This window comes from Marmota marmota, unplaced genomic scaffold (genome assembly GCF_001458135.2).
Source record: "Marmota marmota marmota unplaced genomic scaffold, marMar, whole genome shotgun sequence".
In the NCBI taxonomy this organism is placed as follows: Eukaryota; Metazoa; Chordata; class Mammalia; order Rodentia; family Sciuridae; genus Marmota; species Marmota marmota.
Window position 1 is genome coordinate 6,690,453 of NW_026000079.1, and position 21,095 is coordinate 6,711,547.

Sequence of the window (21,095 nt, forward strand, 5' to 3'; positions counted from 1 at the left end):
TTTTTTTTTTTTTTTTAAAATATTTATTTTCCAGTTTTCGGTAGACACAACATCTTTGCTTGTATGTGGTGCTGAGGATCGAACCCGGGCTGCACGCATGCCAGGCGAGTGCGCTACCGCTTGAGCCACATCCCCAGCCCCCAACAATCTTATATTAATCTTTTAACTAGGCCATGAAATCCAAAAGCCTATGAAACACGAGGCTAAACTGTCAAGAGACTACAGTGAAGCCAAGTGCTGTGGCACATACCTATACTCCCAGTGACTTGAGAGGCTGAGGCAGGAAGATCGTGAGTTTAAAACCAGCCACAACAATTTAGCAAGACTTTGCCTCTAGATAAAATACATAAAAAGTGTGGGACTGGGGATGTGACTCAGTGGTTAAGTGCTACTGGGTTCAATCCCTAGTACCGAGAGAGAGAGAGAGAGAGAGAGAGAGAGAGAGACAGACACAGACTGACTATAGTGATATTTATGGCAGAAATTCTTAGTAAAGATCATCTAGCACACTGGTCTCTTACTCAAAATTACACTGGTTTACATTACATAAGGAAGCAGCACAGATCAGTACAACAGCCCTTGTCAGCCTTGAGGGGAAATTCTGGCTACTTAACTCCAGGCAACTATGAGAGCTTAAGCAAGGTACTTAACTTCTCTAAGCCAGTTTCTTTTTCCTTAAAATGAAGATAATAGTAGTACGTACTATATAAAGCTGTTTTCAGAATTAAATGATAAAGAATTTTGTATATTATTTGGTCAAGTAGAAGTATTCAATATCCAGAGGCTCCAGAGGCTGAGAGGTTGAGAGGCTAAGCAACTCAGTGAGACCTGGTCTCTAAATAAAATATAAAACAGGGGTGGGGATGTGCTCAGTGGTAGAGTGCCCCTGAGTTCAATCCCCTGTACCACAAAAAGGAAGTTTTTAACAAATGGTACATGTTATTTCATGTACTTCTGATGTGTGTATAAATATTTATTAATCCTTTTGCAATATTAAAGTAGACATTTCAAGTTACTCTAAAGGAACAAGGTTCATCCAATTCGGAATGTGTTAATACTAACAAATGGGTCATTGCCAATAAATGTATGATTTTAAGAAGTATTTAGCTATTGTAATTGTTCCAAACGTGTTTTTTTAATTTATTTTTATTTTTTTATTTTTAGGTGGGCACAATATCTTTATTTTTTTTTATGTAGTGCTGAAGATTGAACCCAGTGCCTCATGCATACTAGGTGAGCACTCTACCACTGAGCCACAACCTCAGCCCTTGTTCCAAGTGTTTATATGTAGTTAAGAATGTATCTCTTGACCGGGCGCACACCTGCAATCCTAAGGCAGTAGGATCACGAGTTCAAAGCCAGCCTTGGCAAAAAGTGAGTCACCAAACAATTCAGTGAAACCCTCTCTCTAAATAAAATACAAACAGAACTGGGGACGTAGCTCAGTGGTTGAGTGCCCGAGTTCAATCCCCCGCCAAAAAAAAAATGTATTTCTTAGTCAGGCGCGGCGGTGCATTCCTGTATCCTAGTGGTTTGGGAGGCTGAGGCAGGAGGATCACAAATTTGAAATCAGCCTCAGCAACTTAGTGAGGCTTAAACAACTTAGTGGGGCCCTATCTCAAAAAATAAAAAGGGCTGGAGATATGGCTCAGTGGTTAGGAGATCTTGGATTCAATTCCTGGTACCAAAACAAAAACACAATTTTCAAATATAGACGTAATACAAAGAAAACACAATTAATACAGGGCAAAATGATCATATATCACACACACACACACACACACCAGAATTCCTCAAATGTACGGATGTTTAAAATACCTCCCCAAAAAAGTACCCATGAATGATCAAAATTTAGTAAATGCTGCTTTGAAATTAGCATTGTGAAGATCCCCAAAGAAATGAAATTATTTATATAATAATGTGCACTCAATCTTCAGGACAGGAAAGTTAGTATGGATCATTCTCCAAACATTTGAGCATGGAGCACTTCCTTCTTTGACTATTTTCACAGGCATACACTGTAGGAAACACCAGATACAAATTCTGCTAAGAATGAAATAAATCAATATGGTGTTGAAAATAAGTTGTCTTTAATTACATTTCTCTTTAATTACACAGATTTTTCTGGACACAGGAAATGTATACCTGTAATTCCAGCAACTTGGGAGGCTGGGGAGGAAGATCACAAGCTCGATGCCAGCTTGAGCATCTTAAGAGAGACCCTGACTCAAAAAATTTAAAAAGGGCTAGTATGTAGCTTGGTGGTAGAACACCAATGGTTTCAATCCCTAGTACTTCAGTAAACAAACAAATAAATAAATATTTCAAAGGAATTGGGAATGTAGTTCAGTGGTCAAATACCCTTGGGGTTCAATCACCAATAACACAAACAAACAAACACAGATTTCATGGGGGTAGGGCAAGATTACAAAAATAGGAAGAAGAAATAAAATGTGTTTAAGGGGGAAAAAAAAAAGTGGGAGGGGAAGCCTGGGGTTAGCACAGTGGTATGGCACCTGCTAGTGCACATAAGGCCCTGTGTTCAATCCCCAGCACCACAACAAATAAACAGAAGCAGAAGTTAGAAAGAAGCATTGTCAGAGGTATGACCAGGAGATACATTTGGTCAAGCAAGGGCAGAAAAGATCAACTTTTTAAAACTTTTTCTTTTTATATTTATTTTTTAGGTGTAGATGAACACAACACAATGCCTTTATTTTTATGTGGTGCTGAGGATCGAACCTGGTCCCACCTGTGCTAGTCAAGGGCTCTACAATCCCAGCCCTGGGAAAAAATTCTTTAGAAGAAAAATGTGTAAATTATCAGGAATGTACAATGAGCCATTTGGGCAAATATCTTCAGATCTTCAAGCATGTGCAACTACTATGGTTCTTGCTACTAGGTGAAAAGGAAAACTAAAATCCTATATTTTCTAAACTTAGATCCCAAAGAGTAATGAGAATTTACTTACTTCACTAGAGCAGCTGCTTCAGGAAGTACATCAGCAAACGATTCACGGAATATGATTGCATTTTTCCGTTTACAGTTCTGTATGACATCATTGGCAAGGTAAAAGAGATTCAAACGGTGGGGATATGCAGCTAGAGATGACAAGAAACAATAAAAACCAAATGAGTCATTTTATACTTAAACTTACTCCAAATATAGTGTTCTCAAACAATAGCTGTTTTTTTTTTCTTTTTTACACAGATATAAAAGGATGGATGAATAAACTGACAAATGATCTAATCAATCTTTTTGTACTAAGAATCTTGACTACCGGTTAAGTTTCTGCTTAAGGCACTCAAGTAGATTTCTTCTTCACTTTGTACACATCTGGTGCTAAAGATAAAATTGTTTTCCCAAATATTTGGGAAGACAAAAAAAAAACTGAATACACTCAACCTGTTGCAGCAATATAAAGGTTAGTGGAAAGAACATGGCCTTTGGAATCTAATCAGAATGTAACTGTATGCTGGGTAGAGTGGCACATGCCTGTAATCCCAGCAACTCAGGTGACTAAGACAGGAGAATCACAAGTTTGAGGCCAGCCTAGGCATCTTAGATCCTGTCTCAAAAAAAATCAAAAAACAACCAAAGGCTCAGTGGTAGAATGTCCGTAGGTTTAATCCACAAAATCCCATAATAAAAAAAGAATGTAATTGTGTAAATTGCTAACATTACTATACGGAGAATTTTTTCATCAACTAATCCAGATACTGCTTGGGCACACCTAAGTCTTACCATCTACTGGAAAGTAAGTTCTACTTTCATTGCTAGGTAGGTGTCCTGGGAAATAATTTGAATCTATGTACATACCCTAACAAGGCAAAATCTTTTTTTCTCTCTCTCTCTCTTTTTTTTTTTTTTAAAGATAAGGTCTAGAGGCATACACCACTGCGTCCAGTTAAATTCATTAACTAGAATCTTGAGCAAAGCCACCCAAGTTTCAATAGTACTCTGGGAATTTCAAAATTCATATGGATAATCCATCACATTTTTCTAGTTTCTCAGATTCCTTGATCTCAAATTCAATGACCTTTAAGAACCAGCCCTTGTATATTTTAAATTTCCTTCTGGACCACACCCTCCCACTCCTACTATATTTTTTATTCAATTTCATCAAGATCTCACTTTTTTATTTTCTCTAACTCCTCAGTCTTTTCTAGTACCCAATTCTTTATCAATTCCTGTGAATTTGATCCATTATTTAAACAGTTCTTTCATCCAAATCCTCATTTTCTTTTCCTTTTCCCCCTAAATTAGCCTTGACATGTATACTCAATAAAATCCTAAATTTGGATTTATCTAATTGAATGTCTTTACTGTACCTTTTATTCTGTCATTTGGTTCTATTGATGAAAAAATCATACCAAGAAGACTGAAACCATATAAACTCATAGTCTCCTTCTTCAACTGTTTCCTGTTAGAATCCTTCCACATGTCCTTAATTATTAATTAGCATCCTCTCCTCTCCATTTGCAGTAAGGGGTATTTCACATTTATACCACCCATCAAATCCTATCTTACTATATCCCTTCTAGCTCTCAGGAGATGACCTTACATGCTATTTCACAGAGCAGAAATAATTAGACGGGAATCATTTTCTCTCAAAAAATGTACAGTAGTCCCCCATTCCCACAGGAATTCCAAGATCCCTGAAAACAACCAATTGTAGAAAAATTCCATATATGGGTGTCCTTAACTTATGAAGGGGCTACATCACATGTTTAAAATATTTTAAGTTGAAAATGCATTTCTAACCTAATGGCATAGTTTAGACACAGTACACTATAGAGGATCAGCTGTTTACCTCATGATCACATGACCTTTCATTAGCAAGCTATAGTTTGCTGCTGCCACCCAGTATTGCAAGAATATCGTATAGCATAATGCTAGCACAGGAAGAAATAAAAATTCAAAATATAAAGTATAGTTTCTACCATGTATCACTTTTGCATCACCGTAAAGTTGGAAATTTTTATGTTAAATCACCTTAAGTTGGGGACTGTCTGTTGAGTATACTGTGTTTGGTGCTGGGGAATAAATCCAGGGCCTTGTATATGTTAGGCAAGTGCTCCACCACTGAGCTATTCCCAGAACCTATGCTTTTTCCTGCACATACATTAACAAACTCTGTGCCTGCTCTATCTGAACTAAGCACTTACCATCTATTGTGACCATAATTTTTGCAGCTAACTTTTGGGGTATGATAGTAAAATTCAGCACAAATTTTTTTCTACTTTTTCACAATTTCACAGAAGATCCCATACTGTGGATCTCAGCAACTTCAGAACATGGTCCCCCCCCCCCCCCGTCCTTTATTAAACAGATAGATGTTTTCACTTAATTCATTTGGTCCCACCACTCCATATGTGGAAAACCTATAAAAACTTAAATTGAACTATTAACCTATTTTTCATGTACCTGTGTTACTGCATGATTCACAGAATTGAAAACTTGGAACTCCAGGGATTAAAGGAAGTACTTTATGGCATCTCTTTGGCATACCAACTTTCCAATATCATTACTCTTGCATTTTTAAAATATTTTTTTAAGATGTAGATGGACTTGATACCTTTATTTTGCTTTTATTTTTATTTTTTAGTGTGGTGCCGGGGATCGAACCCAGTGCCTCATGCATGCTCTACCACTGAGCCACAACCCTGGCCCTTCATTACTCTTGCATTTTGAGGCCATAATTAAGTAAAATAAAGGATACTTGAACACAAGCACTGTTAATACTGAGACAGCCGATCACACAAATCAACACAGCTACTAAGTGACTAATATGTTTGTAGTAAATACAGCATGGATATGCTGAACAAAGGGATGATTCACATCCCAGGCCGGAAGGAACAGTGCGATGTGAAAGTTCATCCCACATTATTTATTTCTGGAATTTTCCATTTAACATTTCTAGACTGCGGTTGACCAAAGGTAATTAAAACTGCAGAAAGCCAAAGCATAGTGCATCCATATTTAAACTTACCCAGATAAACTTACCTAGTGCAAAGTGTCATTTCTCCTATTAAAATATAATCCGTCTACCATGTACTGTTCCTAGTCTCTCTTTTCTCCTTGGGAACCTTATAACTCCATTAACTTCTAGTTTCTTATATTTTAAGTTATATGCTATTTATATATTTACATTGTATTCCTTCTGACATTTATATGCATATATCTTCCATCTTAAATAAGCATTCTTCTTTTTTAATATTTATTTTTTAGTTGTAGTTGGATACATATCTTTATTTTATTTATTTATTTTTACATGGTGCTGTTTCCAATATTTCTCAAATATAGGTAGGTCCTCTTCTCCTTTTCTTCCTAGGACTGCTCTTTGCTGAGTTTCATCAATTTTGATCTAAACCAGTACTACAACAGCTTCCTATACGTTATCTTACCTCTAACACTTGATTCCCTCAAATTTATTTTCTACATTGTTGTCAAACTTATCTTCTAAAAAGCAAACACTAACCAATTCTTCCTCATATCAAATCTGTCAGTAAGCTCCCACTGCTCACTGGACACAGCGGGATACCTTACCCTCCTTTCAGGATCTGTGTCTTCTCTTCCAGTCTCACTGCTTCCTCTTCAAATTCAAAATTTCTTCTTTAATGTAATGAATTACTCAAAGTTCCCAGAAACCCTGCTGTTTCCCTCACCTCTTTCCCTTTCCCTCTCAGAATTTTCTTTTTCTATGATAATCCATTCTGAATAACTATTCATGATTTCTAGTCATCCATAGGAAAACATCAAAAATTTTAAATTTGATCCATGTCACATTCTGACTGCCCAACTTAATCACTACAACTCCCCAAAGACATCACAAACTATTTGATTACCACTTTCCCCAATGTAAGTCTTCTACATTACAGCACTACAGAAATTAAGGAAGAATAAGAGAAGTTAGCTAGCTAAGGTAGTTGAGAAGATGCCTAAAAGGCAGCGGAAAATGAGAAGGTCCATCTTTATTGTTTTTCAAATCCTTTTGCAACCTATTTCTTGCTTATCTGCTGATCCTCAACTGCAGTCACCCCTTACAGCTCCATCATAGTGAAATACACCTTGTTCTCATCTCCAAACTCCATTGTCCATCCTTTGTCTTGCTAACTGTTTTGATAATCTAATTCTTTTTCTTTCTTCAGGTCTCAGCTTATAGAACATCTTCTATAAAGCATCCCCTGACTCCACAAGACTATATGCCTTTAGTGCATTCTGATTTACACCTATTACTTGCCTGTATCTCCATTAGATTTGAAACTTCCTTAAGGCTGGGATTCTGTTGTGTTTACTACCACATCCTCAATAACTGATTCAGTATTGTATTTATTTTCCATTATTTGTGAGTGAGTCTGTCCAATTGTCCTGTAGAATATTTCACCTTCTGGATTTGTGTGGTTGCTTTTTTACGGTGTTATGAGCTTTTAAAATTATTTCTAAGGCTGAAATCAGTTGCTGGTTGTATTGTATTTACTGCCACATCCTCAATAACTGAATCAGTACCCAATTAATAGTAATTAAATGTCTAATAGGCAGAAAGAAAGGGCAAGAGCATCCCAGAGAGAACCAGTCATAAGCAAAGGTGTTTACCAGGACTGGAATTTTAAATTTATTTCACAAATACTTACATATATACTACTTTTATATGCCTGGCACTGTTCTAAAGATGACACAAATGTTAACTGATATTCTCACAGCAACACTCTGAGGTTGATACTATTAACATTTCTCCCTCTCTCTCTTTTTTTTTGTGGTGCTGGGGATTGAACCCATGTTCTATGCGCATGTGAGAATACTTGTCTATGGGCTGGGATGTGGCTCAAGCGGTAGCGCGCTTGCCTGGCATGCGTGCGGCCCGGGTTCGATCCTCAGCACCACATACAAAGATGTTGTGTCCGCCGATAACTAAAAAATAAATATTAAAATTCTTTCTCTCTCTCTCTCTCACTCTCTCTTTAAAAAAAAAAAAAAAAAAAGAATACTTGTCTATATCTGAGCTATATCCCCAGTTCAATTTCTCTTTAATAGACAGAATTGAGTGAAATGTCCAAAGCCACAGCTATTAAATGGTGTAGCTGGGATTCAAATCCAAATGATTTGGCTCTAGAGTCCATGCTCTTAACAACTATCTATATTTCTGTCTCACTAGGAAGATTTGCACGGAATAACAGTAAGGAATAGGCAAAGATGATAAATTCTGGTAAGACTTTAGCACCAAATTAAAAAATTTTAGTGTTTATTCTGTGGCCAGTAGAAGTTGAATATGAAGGTCATGAAAAGCTTTTATAGAGGAGAAACTTTTAGAAAAATCAGCAATTGAGCTGGGTGCAGTGAAGCATGCCTGTAATTCCAGTGGCTCAGGAGACTTGGGGATGTGGCTCAGTGGATAAATGCCCCTGGGTTCAATCCTTGGTACCAAAACAAAACAACCAGCAACTGATTTCAGCCTTAGAAATAATTTTAAAAGCTAATAACACCATAGGAAAGCAACCGCACAAATCCAGAAGGTGAAATATTCTACAGGACAATTGGCCCAGACTCACTCACAAATTAGTGGCATAAAACGTGCTGGACGCATTAAGAGAGATTTAAGGGATAAAGTATTCAGATATAATTAGAGTTTCAACCAATTGTTCAATTACATTTTTTAGATCAACTAAAGAAATTATACATGTGGTCTGGGATTAGATAAAATGAAAATTTAATAAAATGTAAATGAAAACATCAACTGAAAAAGAAAATACAGTTATTAAGCTGGTCACAGCTGCACATTTCTAATATCAGCAACTTGGGAGGTTGAGGCAGGAGGACCACAAGTTCAAGGCCAGTCTTAGCAACTTAGTTTGGGTTTCAATTAAAAGGGGGTTAGGGTGGAGTATAGTTCAGTAATAGAGTGCTCCTGGGTTAAACACTCAATGCCACAAAAAACAAATGTCAACAAAACAAAACAAAAAAAAACAGTTCATTATAGTGATCTCATTTAAAAAAAAAAATTATCCCTGTATCTTTCTTTATACGAAAAATTATCAGAGAGGAAACGAAATTAAGATTTGTAGCACTGATCTCTAAGAGATATATATGTATATAGTTTTCCTTTTACTTGTAGATGAACACAATATCTTTATTTTATTTACTTATTTTTATGTGGTCTGAGGATGGAACCCAGTGTCTCATATGTGCTAGGCAAGTGCTCTACCACTGAGGAACAACTCCAGCCCTATAGTTTTCTTTTTTACTTACTTGTATTCAAATTTTCTATATTTGCTGCTTCCATAATAAAAGGTTAATAAATAAATACAATCATCTTTTCCCTGAAAATCTGACTCGTTTTCTTGACATACTTTATTTTCCATCCTGAATCTTGCTTATATACTACTACAGATTCAAATATCCAACTGCCCACGCAATAGTATTCTCTTGGATGTCACCAGACAGCTCAGAGTTAGTATATCCAAAAATGACCTTCTGATCTCTTCCTTCAAACTGTCTCCTCCTATATTCTTCTCCATTTCAGTAAATTTTATTCTGGTGGCTTCAGCCAAAAATCTTGAGTCATCCCAGTCTCCTCTCTTTCACACTCAATATCAGCAGATCTCACTAATGCTACTTTTGAAATACAGACAGACTTTCAAAGTTACAAACATGAAAAGGAAGATCAGAATAAATCTATGGTATTGGATTATAACTGGAAGTCCTGATATAAACACATCTATATACAGGAAACATGCAAATGAAAGCATATATGCATTTATTAGTGTAGACAACTATTTTCTAGATGTTTCCACTGAAAAGGTCAAGAAGTGATGATATTCTAGTATCAAAAAGCACCTGTATTACCTAGATTTTGGTTTCTAAGGGGGACTAGGGATTCTTGGTGAATTTACTTTAGGCCAGGAGAGAAAGTACAAGCTCTGCTTGAAACAATTTGTATCAGAAAATAAATAAAGGATTCAAACAGTGATATCAAAAGAAAATAGGGAGCCAGGCTCGGTGGTGCATGCCAGTAATCCTAGAGGACCCAGAGGCTGAGGCAGGGGATCACGAGTTCAAAGCCAGCTCAACAAAAGTGAGGCATTAAAAGCAACTCAGTGAGACCCTGTCTCTAAATAAAATACAAAATAGGGCTGGGGATGTGGCTCGGTGGTTGAGTTCAATCCCTGTACCTCACCCCTACATCCCACCAAAAAATAAAAGAATACAGGAACCAGCTGGGTGCAATGGCTCACATCTGTAATCCCAGCAACTCAGAAGGCTGAAGCATGAGGATCTTAAGTTTTAGGCCAGCTTCGGCAAATTCATGAGACTCTGTCTTAAAAAAAAGAAAATAGGCACCGGTCTGAAGGGTTCCTACTGGCCAAATCTATGACAAGTGTCAAAATAAATAACAATAAAGGATTATAAGGATTATAACACACTGAATAAAACAGGAATCCATGATATATACTGATATAAATACATAGGTAAGTAAGTGAAGAGAAGGGGTGGGGAGAAAAGCTCTGTTTTATGATCAAATGCCAACTAATAAATGTAGTAGAAATTATATTAAAGATTAATGTTTGATAACCATTACAATAAAAAATGACATAAGCAATAATCAATTGCTAATGGATGTTGAAGCTAGTAAGAGAAAGTTTAATGAGGAAAAGGATAGTTACAGTGTCTCAAATTATTTTACCATAAAATTCTCATTGGCTTTAGAGTGGAGAAACCTAACCAAATAATAATAAAAGTTAATGTCACTTATTGATATTATGTTGCTCTAAGAGTAATGCATGAAGAATACAGCATGATTTATGTGGTGTTTGCCCCAAAATGCATAACCTGAATTTTGTAACAGGGAAAAATCAAACACAAATTAACACAAGTTCATGGATATTCTACCAACTACTACTACAAACTACTCTTCAATAATGTCTGGGTCATTGTTTGAGTCCTTCTTGTTATTGCTATAACAAAATATCTTGAGTAATGAATTAAAACAATTTTTTTTTTGCGGGGGCGGGGTGGGGAGGGATGACAGTAGAGAGTCAACTCAGGGATACTTGACTGCTGAGAGCCATAGCCAAGTAGGAATGAGGCATGGCATTTTGGTTTGAAAGGTGACCCTGCTCAGGGATTAGGGTGGCTCCAGGTTTAGGGTGGATCCTGCTGCCGCCTCAGGTGCCCGCTCCTTTGGAGTTCCTGTTGAGTTCTTGTGGGGTTCTGAGAGTACTGGTAAGCAGAGCCCGGTGGAGGGAGTGTAGGTGCATGTAGAGTGCCTGCGTGTAGAGTGCTGGTGAGAGTCGGGAATAAAGAGTTGCTGTTTGAATCTACAAGGCTTTGTGGTGGCTCGGTTATTTGGTGCCCAGCCAGACTGCAGCACTTGACCACTGAGCTACATCCTCAGGCCTTTTTAAAATTTTGAGACAGCATTTCACTATATTGCCCAGGCTAGCCTTGAATTTGTAATCCTTCTGCCTCAGTCTCCTGAGTAGCAGGGATTACAAGCGTGTACTACCAAGCCTAGCCAGAAAATATTTATTTAGCTTAAAGAGCTTAAGGTTTTTTTTTTTAATATTTATTTATTTTAGTTGTAGTTAGACACAATTTGTTCATTTATTTATTTGTTTGTGGTGCTGAGGAATTCCAGGGCCTGGAATGTGCTAGGCAATGCTCTACTGCTGAGCCACAACCCCAGTCTGAGCTTAAGGTTTTAAAGTCTAAGATTGGGTGGTCCCATCTGACCTCTAGTGAGGGTCATCTTGGCTGCACCACAACATGGATGAGGATCTCAGGGTGGGAGCAAGTGTGGGGGAGATAGGAAGCCAGAGGAACTCAGGGATCAGGTATTGATCAGGCCAGTCTTGCTACGAAGAGAAGTAATTCATTTTGTGATACCAGTATTAATACATTCCAAGGGTGATACCCCAATGACCTAATTAATTCCCACTATTTCCCACCTTTTAAAGATTCCACTAACTCTCAACATCACACTGAGGACCAAGCCTTCCAGCAAATGAAGATTTGAGGAACACACTCAAACCATATCTAAACCACAGCAGTCACAGAACACAAAGACAAACCATAGAAAATGTTAATAAGTGGAGACTCTGGATAGACTGTGTACAGGAAGGCTTTGTAATATTCTTACAATATTTTTAAAGTATGAAATTATTTAAAAATAACAAGTTTCGGGGATGGGGTTGTGGCAGAACGCTTGCCTAGCATGTGTTAATTTTCAGCATCACATATAAATAAATAAAATAAAGGACCACTGACAACTGAAAAATATTAATAAATAAAATTTAAAAAATAAAAATAACAAGTTAAAAAACAGACTTCAGTCCAGGCACAGTGGCACACGCCTGTAATCCCAGTGGCTTGGGAAGCTGAGGCAGGAGGATCACAGATTCAAAGCCAGCCAGAGCAATAGCGGGCTGCTAAGCAACTTGATGAGACCCTGTCTGTAAATAAAATACAAAACAGGGCTGGGGATGTGGCTCAGTGGTTGAGTGTCCCTGAGTTAAATACCCAGCTCCCCCTGCCCCCACAAAATAGACTTTAACTTCTACTTACCATCTCCACAACTGGAGATGGTCTAAGTCACTATCTATCACCTTAGCTTGAATTACTATCATAGCCTTCTAACTAGCCTTGCTGTTTCTCTTTACCTCACTTTAGTATAACTGCAACTCAGGAGAGTATGATCCTTTAAAAAAATAATTCTGATCATATAATTCCACTGCTTAAATTTTTTTAATGTTTATTTTTTAGTTGTAGTTGGACACAATATCTTTATTTTATTTATTTTTATGTGGTGCTGAGGATAGAACTCAGGGCCTTGCACATGCTAGGCGAGCACTCTACCACTCACTGAGCCACAACCCCAGCCCTATTTAAAATTTTCAATAATGGTTCATTCCTTAGGAGCAGTAAAGATCAAAGTCTCTGCAATGACCTGTAAGTACTAAAGAATCTGTCCCTGTTTTATCTTTCTGATCTAATTTCCTTATCACACCCATTCCTTTCCAGCTGCACTGGCCACCTTGCTGTCCCTGAAGGCCTACAACACACATGGTGAGTTCCTCCTTCAAGGTCTTTTAAGCTTGCTGCTCCCTCCCCCTAGAACATTCTTTCCCCACATTTCTCATGGTTCAGCCTCTTCTCACCTTTAAATCTTTGTCCAAATGGTACTTTCTCAGTAGGTCCCTTCTTGAACATTTTATTTAAAACTGTAGCATCAAACCAATAACACTCCTATCCATCCTTCTAGGTGTTATGTTTTTAACTTGTTATTTTTAAAGAATTCCAGTATTACAAGAATATTGCAAAGAACTCTTGCGTACCTTTCAACCAGGTTCCTATTATTAACATTTTACCATATTTCTCTCTTACTCCCTCTCTTCTTGTCCTCTTCTCCCCCTCTCCCTTGCCAGTACCGGAAATTGAACCCAGGAATGCTTAACCACTAAGCCAGATCCCTACCCTTTTTTATTATTTTGTTTTCTTTTAAATTTTGAGACAGGGTCTCAATAAGTTGCTTGGTAAATTGTTGAGGCTGGCCTTTAACTTGCAATCCTCCTCCTCAGCCTCCCAAATTGCTGGGATTACAGGCAAGTGTCACCATACTGGGCTGCTTTATCTCTCTTACTGTTCTCTCTCAATACACACATGTAAAGTCAATTAGTTGCTTTGTGGAGAATTAGCAAGAAAAGATTATCTGTAAAAGCACCAAGGCAGTAGAAAGAAAACCTGAGTGTCACACTGCTCTACCATTATATGAAGATGATCATATACTGTCCAAACTGGAACACTCTCAGACCCTATCTCTAATAAAAAATATAAAGGACTGAGAATACAGCTAAATGGTAAAGTGTTCCAGGGTTTAATTTCCAGTACCTAAAAAAAGGAAAAGAAAAAGCCATATCTACACTAAAAATTTCAAAGTAGTATTTTTTTAAAATAATCATTAGTTGTCAGTGGACTTTTATTTATTTATATGTGGGGCTAAGTATCGAACCCAATACCTCACACATGATATGCAGGCGCTCTGCCACTGAGCCACCGCTCCAACCCCTCAAAGTAGTATGTTAACATTCATAAGGCTACCCAATTCCTTAAATAATTTTTTGTTGTTGTTGTTGTTGTTGTTATTGTTGTTTATTTGCTTTGGTACCAGGGACTGAAATCAGGGGCACTTGGTCACTGAGTCACACCCCCAGCCCTATTTTTTTTTATTTTATTTTATTTAGAGACAGGGTCTCACTGTGTTGCTTAGCGCCTTGACATTGCTGAGGCTGTCTTTGAACTCGCAATCCTCCTGTCTCAGCCTCCCAAACCGGTGAGATTACAGGCATGCCCAGCAAATATTCTGCCTTTTTTTGNTTAAGCCACTATTTTTTTGGGGGGGTGGGGGGTGGGGGGGTGGAGCTGGGGATTGAACCAGGGCAAGCATTCTACCAAATGAGCTACATCCCCAGCTCTGAATTCCTTAAATAGTTTACCACTCAAGAATTTTATCTATAAGGGAATGAGACTGTAGTAGCTCAGTGTAGAGCACACATGTGTGAGGTCCAAGGTTCAACCCACAACAAATAATAATAATAATAATAAACTATTAAACTATTGTACAATTATTAGAAATCTCCTAATCTGCTAGGAGAAGTGTCATACATCTGTAATCCCAAATAGCTCAGGAGGCTGAGGCAAGAAGATCAATAGTTCAAAGCCACCCTCAGCAATTTAGCAAGGCCCTAAAACAACTCAGTGAGACCCTGTCTCTAAATAAAATACAAAAAAGGGCTGAGGAGCTGGGCATGGTGACACACACCAGTAGTTCCAGCAGTTTGGGAGGCTGAGGCAGGAAGATCTTGAGTTCAAAGCCACCAGCACCAGCAATTTAGGGAGGCCCTAAGCAACTCCCTATCACTAATAAAATATTAAAAAGGGCTGGGGATGTTGCTCAGTGGTTAAGTGTCCCCTGAGTTCAATCCCTGGAAACAAAAGAAAGAAAAAAAGAAATTTCCTAAATTCAAATTCCCAAAGTCTAAACAGAAAACTGTCTGGTGTTATCAGTGTTCTAGAATAGCCAGAAGAAAATTAGGACCCAAGAGTCCACTAATAGGGCAGTTCCTTATTCAACTCACAAAATCATTTTAACTATTTTCAAACAGAAAACTTTATGTAGAAAATATAAAAATGGTTTGGAAAAAAAAAATACTAAAAGGTAAGTCAACCATGTCCTGTGCTTCCTTTTTCTTTTTTTGCAGTACTGGGAATTGAAACCAGGGCCTCGGAACATGCTAGGAAAGTGCTCTGAGCTACCCTACCAGCCCTTTTTATTTTGAGACAAGGTCTCATTAAATTACCCAGGGAGCCCTTGAATTTGTAATCCTCCTGCTTTAGCTTCCTGAGGCTAATCTCATAGCTGGGATTACAGGTCACCACACCCTGCTGCTTTCCTTTATTTTCCTGAGTACTGAAAAACCTATATCCTAATTTAAGATTCAGTACTATTGAATCTAAAATACTATTGTTTAGGGGTTGGGGTTGTGGCTCAGCAGCAGAAGGCTTGCCTAGCACATGTGGGGGGCCCTGGGCTCGATCCTCAGCACCACATAAAAATAAAGAAAGAAAATAAAGGTTTAAAAAACAAAAACTATTGTTTACATTATGTACCATTAAGAAATCTTAAAAATACCTCCAACTAAATAAAACCATTGACTATAAAAACTATCCTCTAATTTCAAACACAATAAAATGGGGGGAAAATTATATATTTTATAATTGGTGGAATACAAAATTTCTAATTTCATTCTTTTCTAGTCCACTCCTTCTGTCACTTCCTTACTTTAGTTCCTCATCACTATTACTGGTGTCCAAACAAATGCTCTCTGCCTCTATGTAGCTTCATTACCCTTCAAAACATTTTCTAGACTGCTGGGAATTTACCCCACAGATATGCTTGCTTCTGTGTATGAACACTTCTATATTGGAAGATATTCTCTGTAGCACTAATTCCAACAGAAGTCTGGCAATATCCTAAAAGTCCTTAATAGAGACTTAGCCAAATAAGTTATGTTACTACTGTACAAGACTAATAAAACAAAACAATCCAGGTGTGGTGGTGCATGCCTGTAATTCCAGCACTTGGAAGGCTGAAGCAAGAGGATCGCAAATTGAAGGCTAGCCTCAGCAACATATCCAGGCCTTTAGCCACTTAAATGCGACTTTTTTGGGGGAGCGGGGGGACCAGGGATCGAACTCCGGGCACTTAACCGCTGAGCCACATCCCCAGCCTATTTTGTATTTTATTTAGCGACAGGCTCTTGCCTAGTTGCTTAGCGCCTTGCTGAGGTGGCTTTGAACTTGCAATACTCCTGCCTCAGCCTCCCAAGCCACTGGCATGTGCCACAGTGCCCAGTGTTAAAACTTTTTTTGATAAACATGTATGTGTACAAGTACAAAAAAACTCAGTAAGAGAACAGAAGAACTATTTTAAAAAGAACTAAGTATATAGAAGATGATGATGGAGGGTAACTTTTCCATTTTATAACACATGTATTACTTAACTTTTATTTGCCATGAACTTTTAATAATAATATAGTAGTTTTAAAAAAATATTTTTAGGGGGCTGGGGTTGTGACTCAGCGGTAGAGCGCTTGTCTAGCATGCATGAGGCATTGGGCTTGATCCTCAACACCACATGAGTATAAAATAAAGATATTGTGTCCACCCAAAAAACTATAAAATAAATACTAAAAAAAAAAAAAACTGTTCTTAAAAAATTTTTTAGTTATATTTGAACACAATACATTTTTTATTTATTTATTTTTACGTGTTGCTGAGGATTTAACCCAGGGCCTCGCACATGCTAGGCAAATACTCTACCGCTGAGCCACAACCCCAGCCCAATAATATAGTAGTTTAAAAAGAAAACAGGTGCCAGGCATAATGGCACACACCTATAATCCCAGTGGTTTGGGTGGCTGAAATAGGAAGGTCTCAAATTCAAAGATAGCCTTAGGGACTCTGTGAGGCCCTGAGCAACTTGGTGAGACTCTGTCTCAAAATAAAAAGGAGTGGGGATGTGGTTAAGTGCCTCTCAGTTCAATTTCTGGTACCAAAACCAAATCCAAAACAAACAAAAGAACAAACTGGTGCCTGGCATGCTGGTGTCTGCCTATCATCCCAGTGAGCCAGGAGGATCACACATTAAAAGCTACCCTTACCAATTTAGCTAGGCCCTAAGCAACATAGTGAGACCTTGTCATAAAATACAAATACAAAAAAAGGCCTAAGGCAGGAGGATGGAAAGTTCAAAGCCAGTTTCTGCATATTAGGGAGGTCCTAAACAACTTAGAAAGATCCTGTCTCAAAATAAAAAATAAAAAGGGCTGTGGCTGTGGCTCAGTGGTTAAGTGCTCCTGGGTTCAATCCCTGGTACCAAAAATTAAAATAAAAAATAAAAAGCAAACTGATTAATGGCTGCCTAATATCGCAGTGACTCTAACTTGAAAATAAACTTCCCTTAACTACATAATCTAGTATAGCTATCTTCCCATGTCTTACATTTTCATTCAAATATTTGGAACAGGCAATCAACTACAATGGTAAGATATGACTCAACTTTCTCATCTACCATCACTATTTTTTTTTTAAAGAGAGAGAGGGAGGGAGGGAGAGAGAGAGAGGGAGAGAGAGAGAAGAGAAAGAGAGAGAGAGAGAGAGAGAGAGAGAGAGAGAATTTTAATATTTATTTTGGGAGATACAACATCTTTGTCTGTATGCGGTGCTGAGGATTGAACCCAGGTCGCACGCATGCCAGGAGGCACACCACCGCTTGAGCCACATCTCCAGCCCCCTACCATCACTATTTTAAAAAATAGTTATGTAGAGGCTGGGGCTGGGGCTCAGTGGTAGAGCACTTGCCTTGCACGTGTGAGGTACTGGGTTCAATCCTCAGCACCACATAAAAATAAATAAATAAAGATATTGTATCAGCTATAACTAAAAAAAGAATTTTAAAAAAATAGTTATGTAGTATTGAATTATATGTGTGGGAAGAAAGATATCATTGTGGCACAGACAACATAATTTGGTAATCATTCCCTAGTACCTCACCATACCCTCCCTCTTGATTCCCTTCCTCTACTCTATTGGTCTTCCTCCTATTTTCATGAGATCCTTCCCCCTTTTAAAAATGCCTTGTCCCACTCCTTTCTAGCATCTGCATATGGGAGAAAACATTAGGCCCCTGACATTCTGACTCTGGCTTATTTCACTTAGCATTATGTTTTCCAATTCCATCCATTTACCTGCAAATGACATAATTTCATTCTTCTTGAGGGCTAAATAAAACTCCATTGCATATATATATATATATATATATATATATATATATTTTTTTTTTTTTNCAGTCATTCATATATGCATATATATATATATATATATATATATATATATTTTTTTTTTTTTTTCTTTATCTATTCATCTGATGAGGAATACCTAGACTGGTTCCATATCTTGGTTATGGTGAACTGGCTATACAATGGCATGCATGATTTACTACAGTATGTTGATTTTATATCTTTTGAATCAATACCAAGGAGTGAGATAGCTGGGTCATGTGGTGGCTCCAATCTTATTCTTTTGAGGAATCACCATAATGCTTTCCAAAGTGGTTGAACTAATTTGCATCCCCACCAACAATGTCTAAATGTTCCTTTCTCCCCACATCCTTGCCTGGAATTATTGTCCTTTATAGTCTTTTTTAAAATTGTAGATGAAAACAATATCTTTATTAATTTATTTTTATGCAGTGCTGAGGATCAAACACAGTGCCTCACATGTGCGAGTCAAGCGCTCTACCACTGAGCAGCCCTGTTCTTTCTATTCTTGCTAACTGCCATATTAACTAAAGTGAGATAAAATCTCAGTGTAGTTTTGATTTACTTTTCCCTGACTGCCACAGATGTTGAACATTTTTTCATTATTTGTTGGCCAATTTTGTCTGTTTTTGAGCTTCATAAAAGTGGCCTTTTACTATTTGTAATTTTTTGGTCATTTTCCTACTCAATGTTGTTTCAATGTTAGATTTCTAAAAGAAATCTACCTTGTTAGGTATAATTTGGTACACTTACTTCTCTACAGTAAATTATTTCATTGTGAATATACCACAATTTTTTTTTTTTTTTTTTTTAATATTTATTTTTTAGTTTTTCGGCAGACACAACATCTTTGTTTGTATGTGGTGCTGAGGATCGAACCCAGGCCGCACGCATGCCAGGCGAGCACACTACCGCTTGAGCCACATCCCCAGCCCAATATACCACAATTTTAACCAATCAAATGTTAGTGGACTTTTGGGCTATTTCTACATTTTCCGATAATGAACAATGCTGCTATGAATATTTTTATATCTATATCTCAGGGCATATGTGCAAGAATAAAATTGCTGAATTATAGATTATGCAAATGTTTGGCCAATTTGTTTCACCTTTAAGACCCTATTAAAAGTACTTTAAATACATCAATAAAATTCAATATTCATATATGATAAAAAGTCTCAGGAAACTAGGAATGTAAGGGAAGTTCCTCAAAGGACAGCCACAAAAAACCTACAGCTAACATCAAATATAACTGTCAAAGACCAAAAACTATCCCTCTAAAATGGGGGAGGAGGAAACAAGGATATTGGCTCTCACCCTTCCTCTAAATGATACTTTTGGTTCTAGCCAGTGCAATAAGGCACCAGAAAGAAATAAGTCTCATAGATTGAAATAAAGAATCTAGGGGCTGGGGATGTGGCTCAAGCGGTAGCGCGCTCGCCTGGCATGCGTGCGGCCCGGGTTCGATCCTCAGCACCACATACAAACAAAGATGTTGTGTCCGCCAAATACTAAAAAATAAATATTAAAAAAAATTTCTCTCTCTCTCTACCTTTAACTCTCTCACTCTCTCTTAAAAAAAAAAATAAAGAATCTAAACTATATTTGTAGACAAATACGCCTACAGTATATATGGAACATCACAAATAATCTACAAAGTAGTTACTAGAATAAATGAATTTAGTAAGGCTATTGGATATCAAAATTAATTGTAGTTCTAGGTAGGGATGAATAGCTAAAAATTGTTTTGTTCCACTGATCTGTATGTCTGTGATTTTACTAATATCACAATTTTTTTGTTTTTATTTTTTGTGTTTTTTCAACTTTTTCATATCTCTTTACTGTCTCTCCATCCAGAAGAGTCCCTTTACCTCTCACTATTCTTCATGATAATGAATTCTTCTAAGATACAAATCTGGACAGGAATAGTGGTACATGCCTGTAATCCCAGTAATTTAGAAGACTAAAACAGGAGGACAGCAAATTCAAGGTCAGACTCAGCAACTTGGTCTTTAAAAAAAAATTAAAAATAAAAGAGTTGGAGATAGGGCTGGGTGCAACTCAGCGGCAGAGCACCTGCCTAGCATGCATGAGGCACTGGGTTTGATCCTCAGCACCACATAAAAATAAACAAATAAGATAAAGGCATTATGTCCATCTACAACTACAATCAATCAATCAATCAATTTTAAAAAGCTGGGCTGGGGTTTTGGCTCAGTGGCAAAGTGCTTGCCTTGCACATGTAAGGCACTGGGTTTGAGCCTCAGCACCACATGAAAATAAATAAACAAAATAAAGACATTGGGTCCACATATAACTAAAAAAAAGTTTGGGAGGAAAAAGAAGAGCTGAGGATATGGCTCAGTGGTAGCATGCCCTTGAATTAAATGCTCTGACAACCTAAAAAAAAAAAATTCAAGACAGCTGTCCTACAGGACACCCCATTTGGGAATTTACCAGTTTTTTAGGAGATTGAAATTAAATACGTCGGGCAAGAACACCACATTCTACATTCCCCAGCACCTCCACAAAAAATAAATAAATAAAATCTTCTCCATAATCTTTCCTGTCTGATGTTACACTTATTAAAACACACACACACACACACACACACATTCTAAATCTGAACTGGTGTCACTCTTATACTCCCAGCTACTTGAGAGGCTGATGAAGGAGGATACCAAGTATGAGGCCATCTTGGGGAATTTAGCCACACCCTAT

The 21,095-nt window shown here is 37.5% G+C and overlaps 1 protein-coding gene across 4 annotated transcripts in view; it reads right to left on the reverse strand.

Annotated features, from left to right (window-relative positions):
• Positions 1-21,095, reverse strand: part of Rprd2 (regulation of nuclear pre-mRNA domain containing 2) — a 94,375-nt gene that overhangs the window by 46,807 nt on the left and 26,473 nt on the right. For all 4 annotated transcript variants that reach the window (XM_015503012.2, XM_015503011.2, XM_015503013.2 and 1 more), the window contains exon 2: positions 2,972-3,101. In XM_015503012.2, coding sequence (XP_015358498.1) covers positions 2,972-3,101 — 130 coding nt within the window. The remainder of the gene's footprint in view (positions 1-2,971; positions 3,102-21,095) is intronic.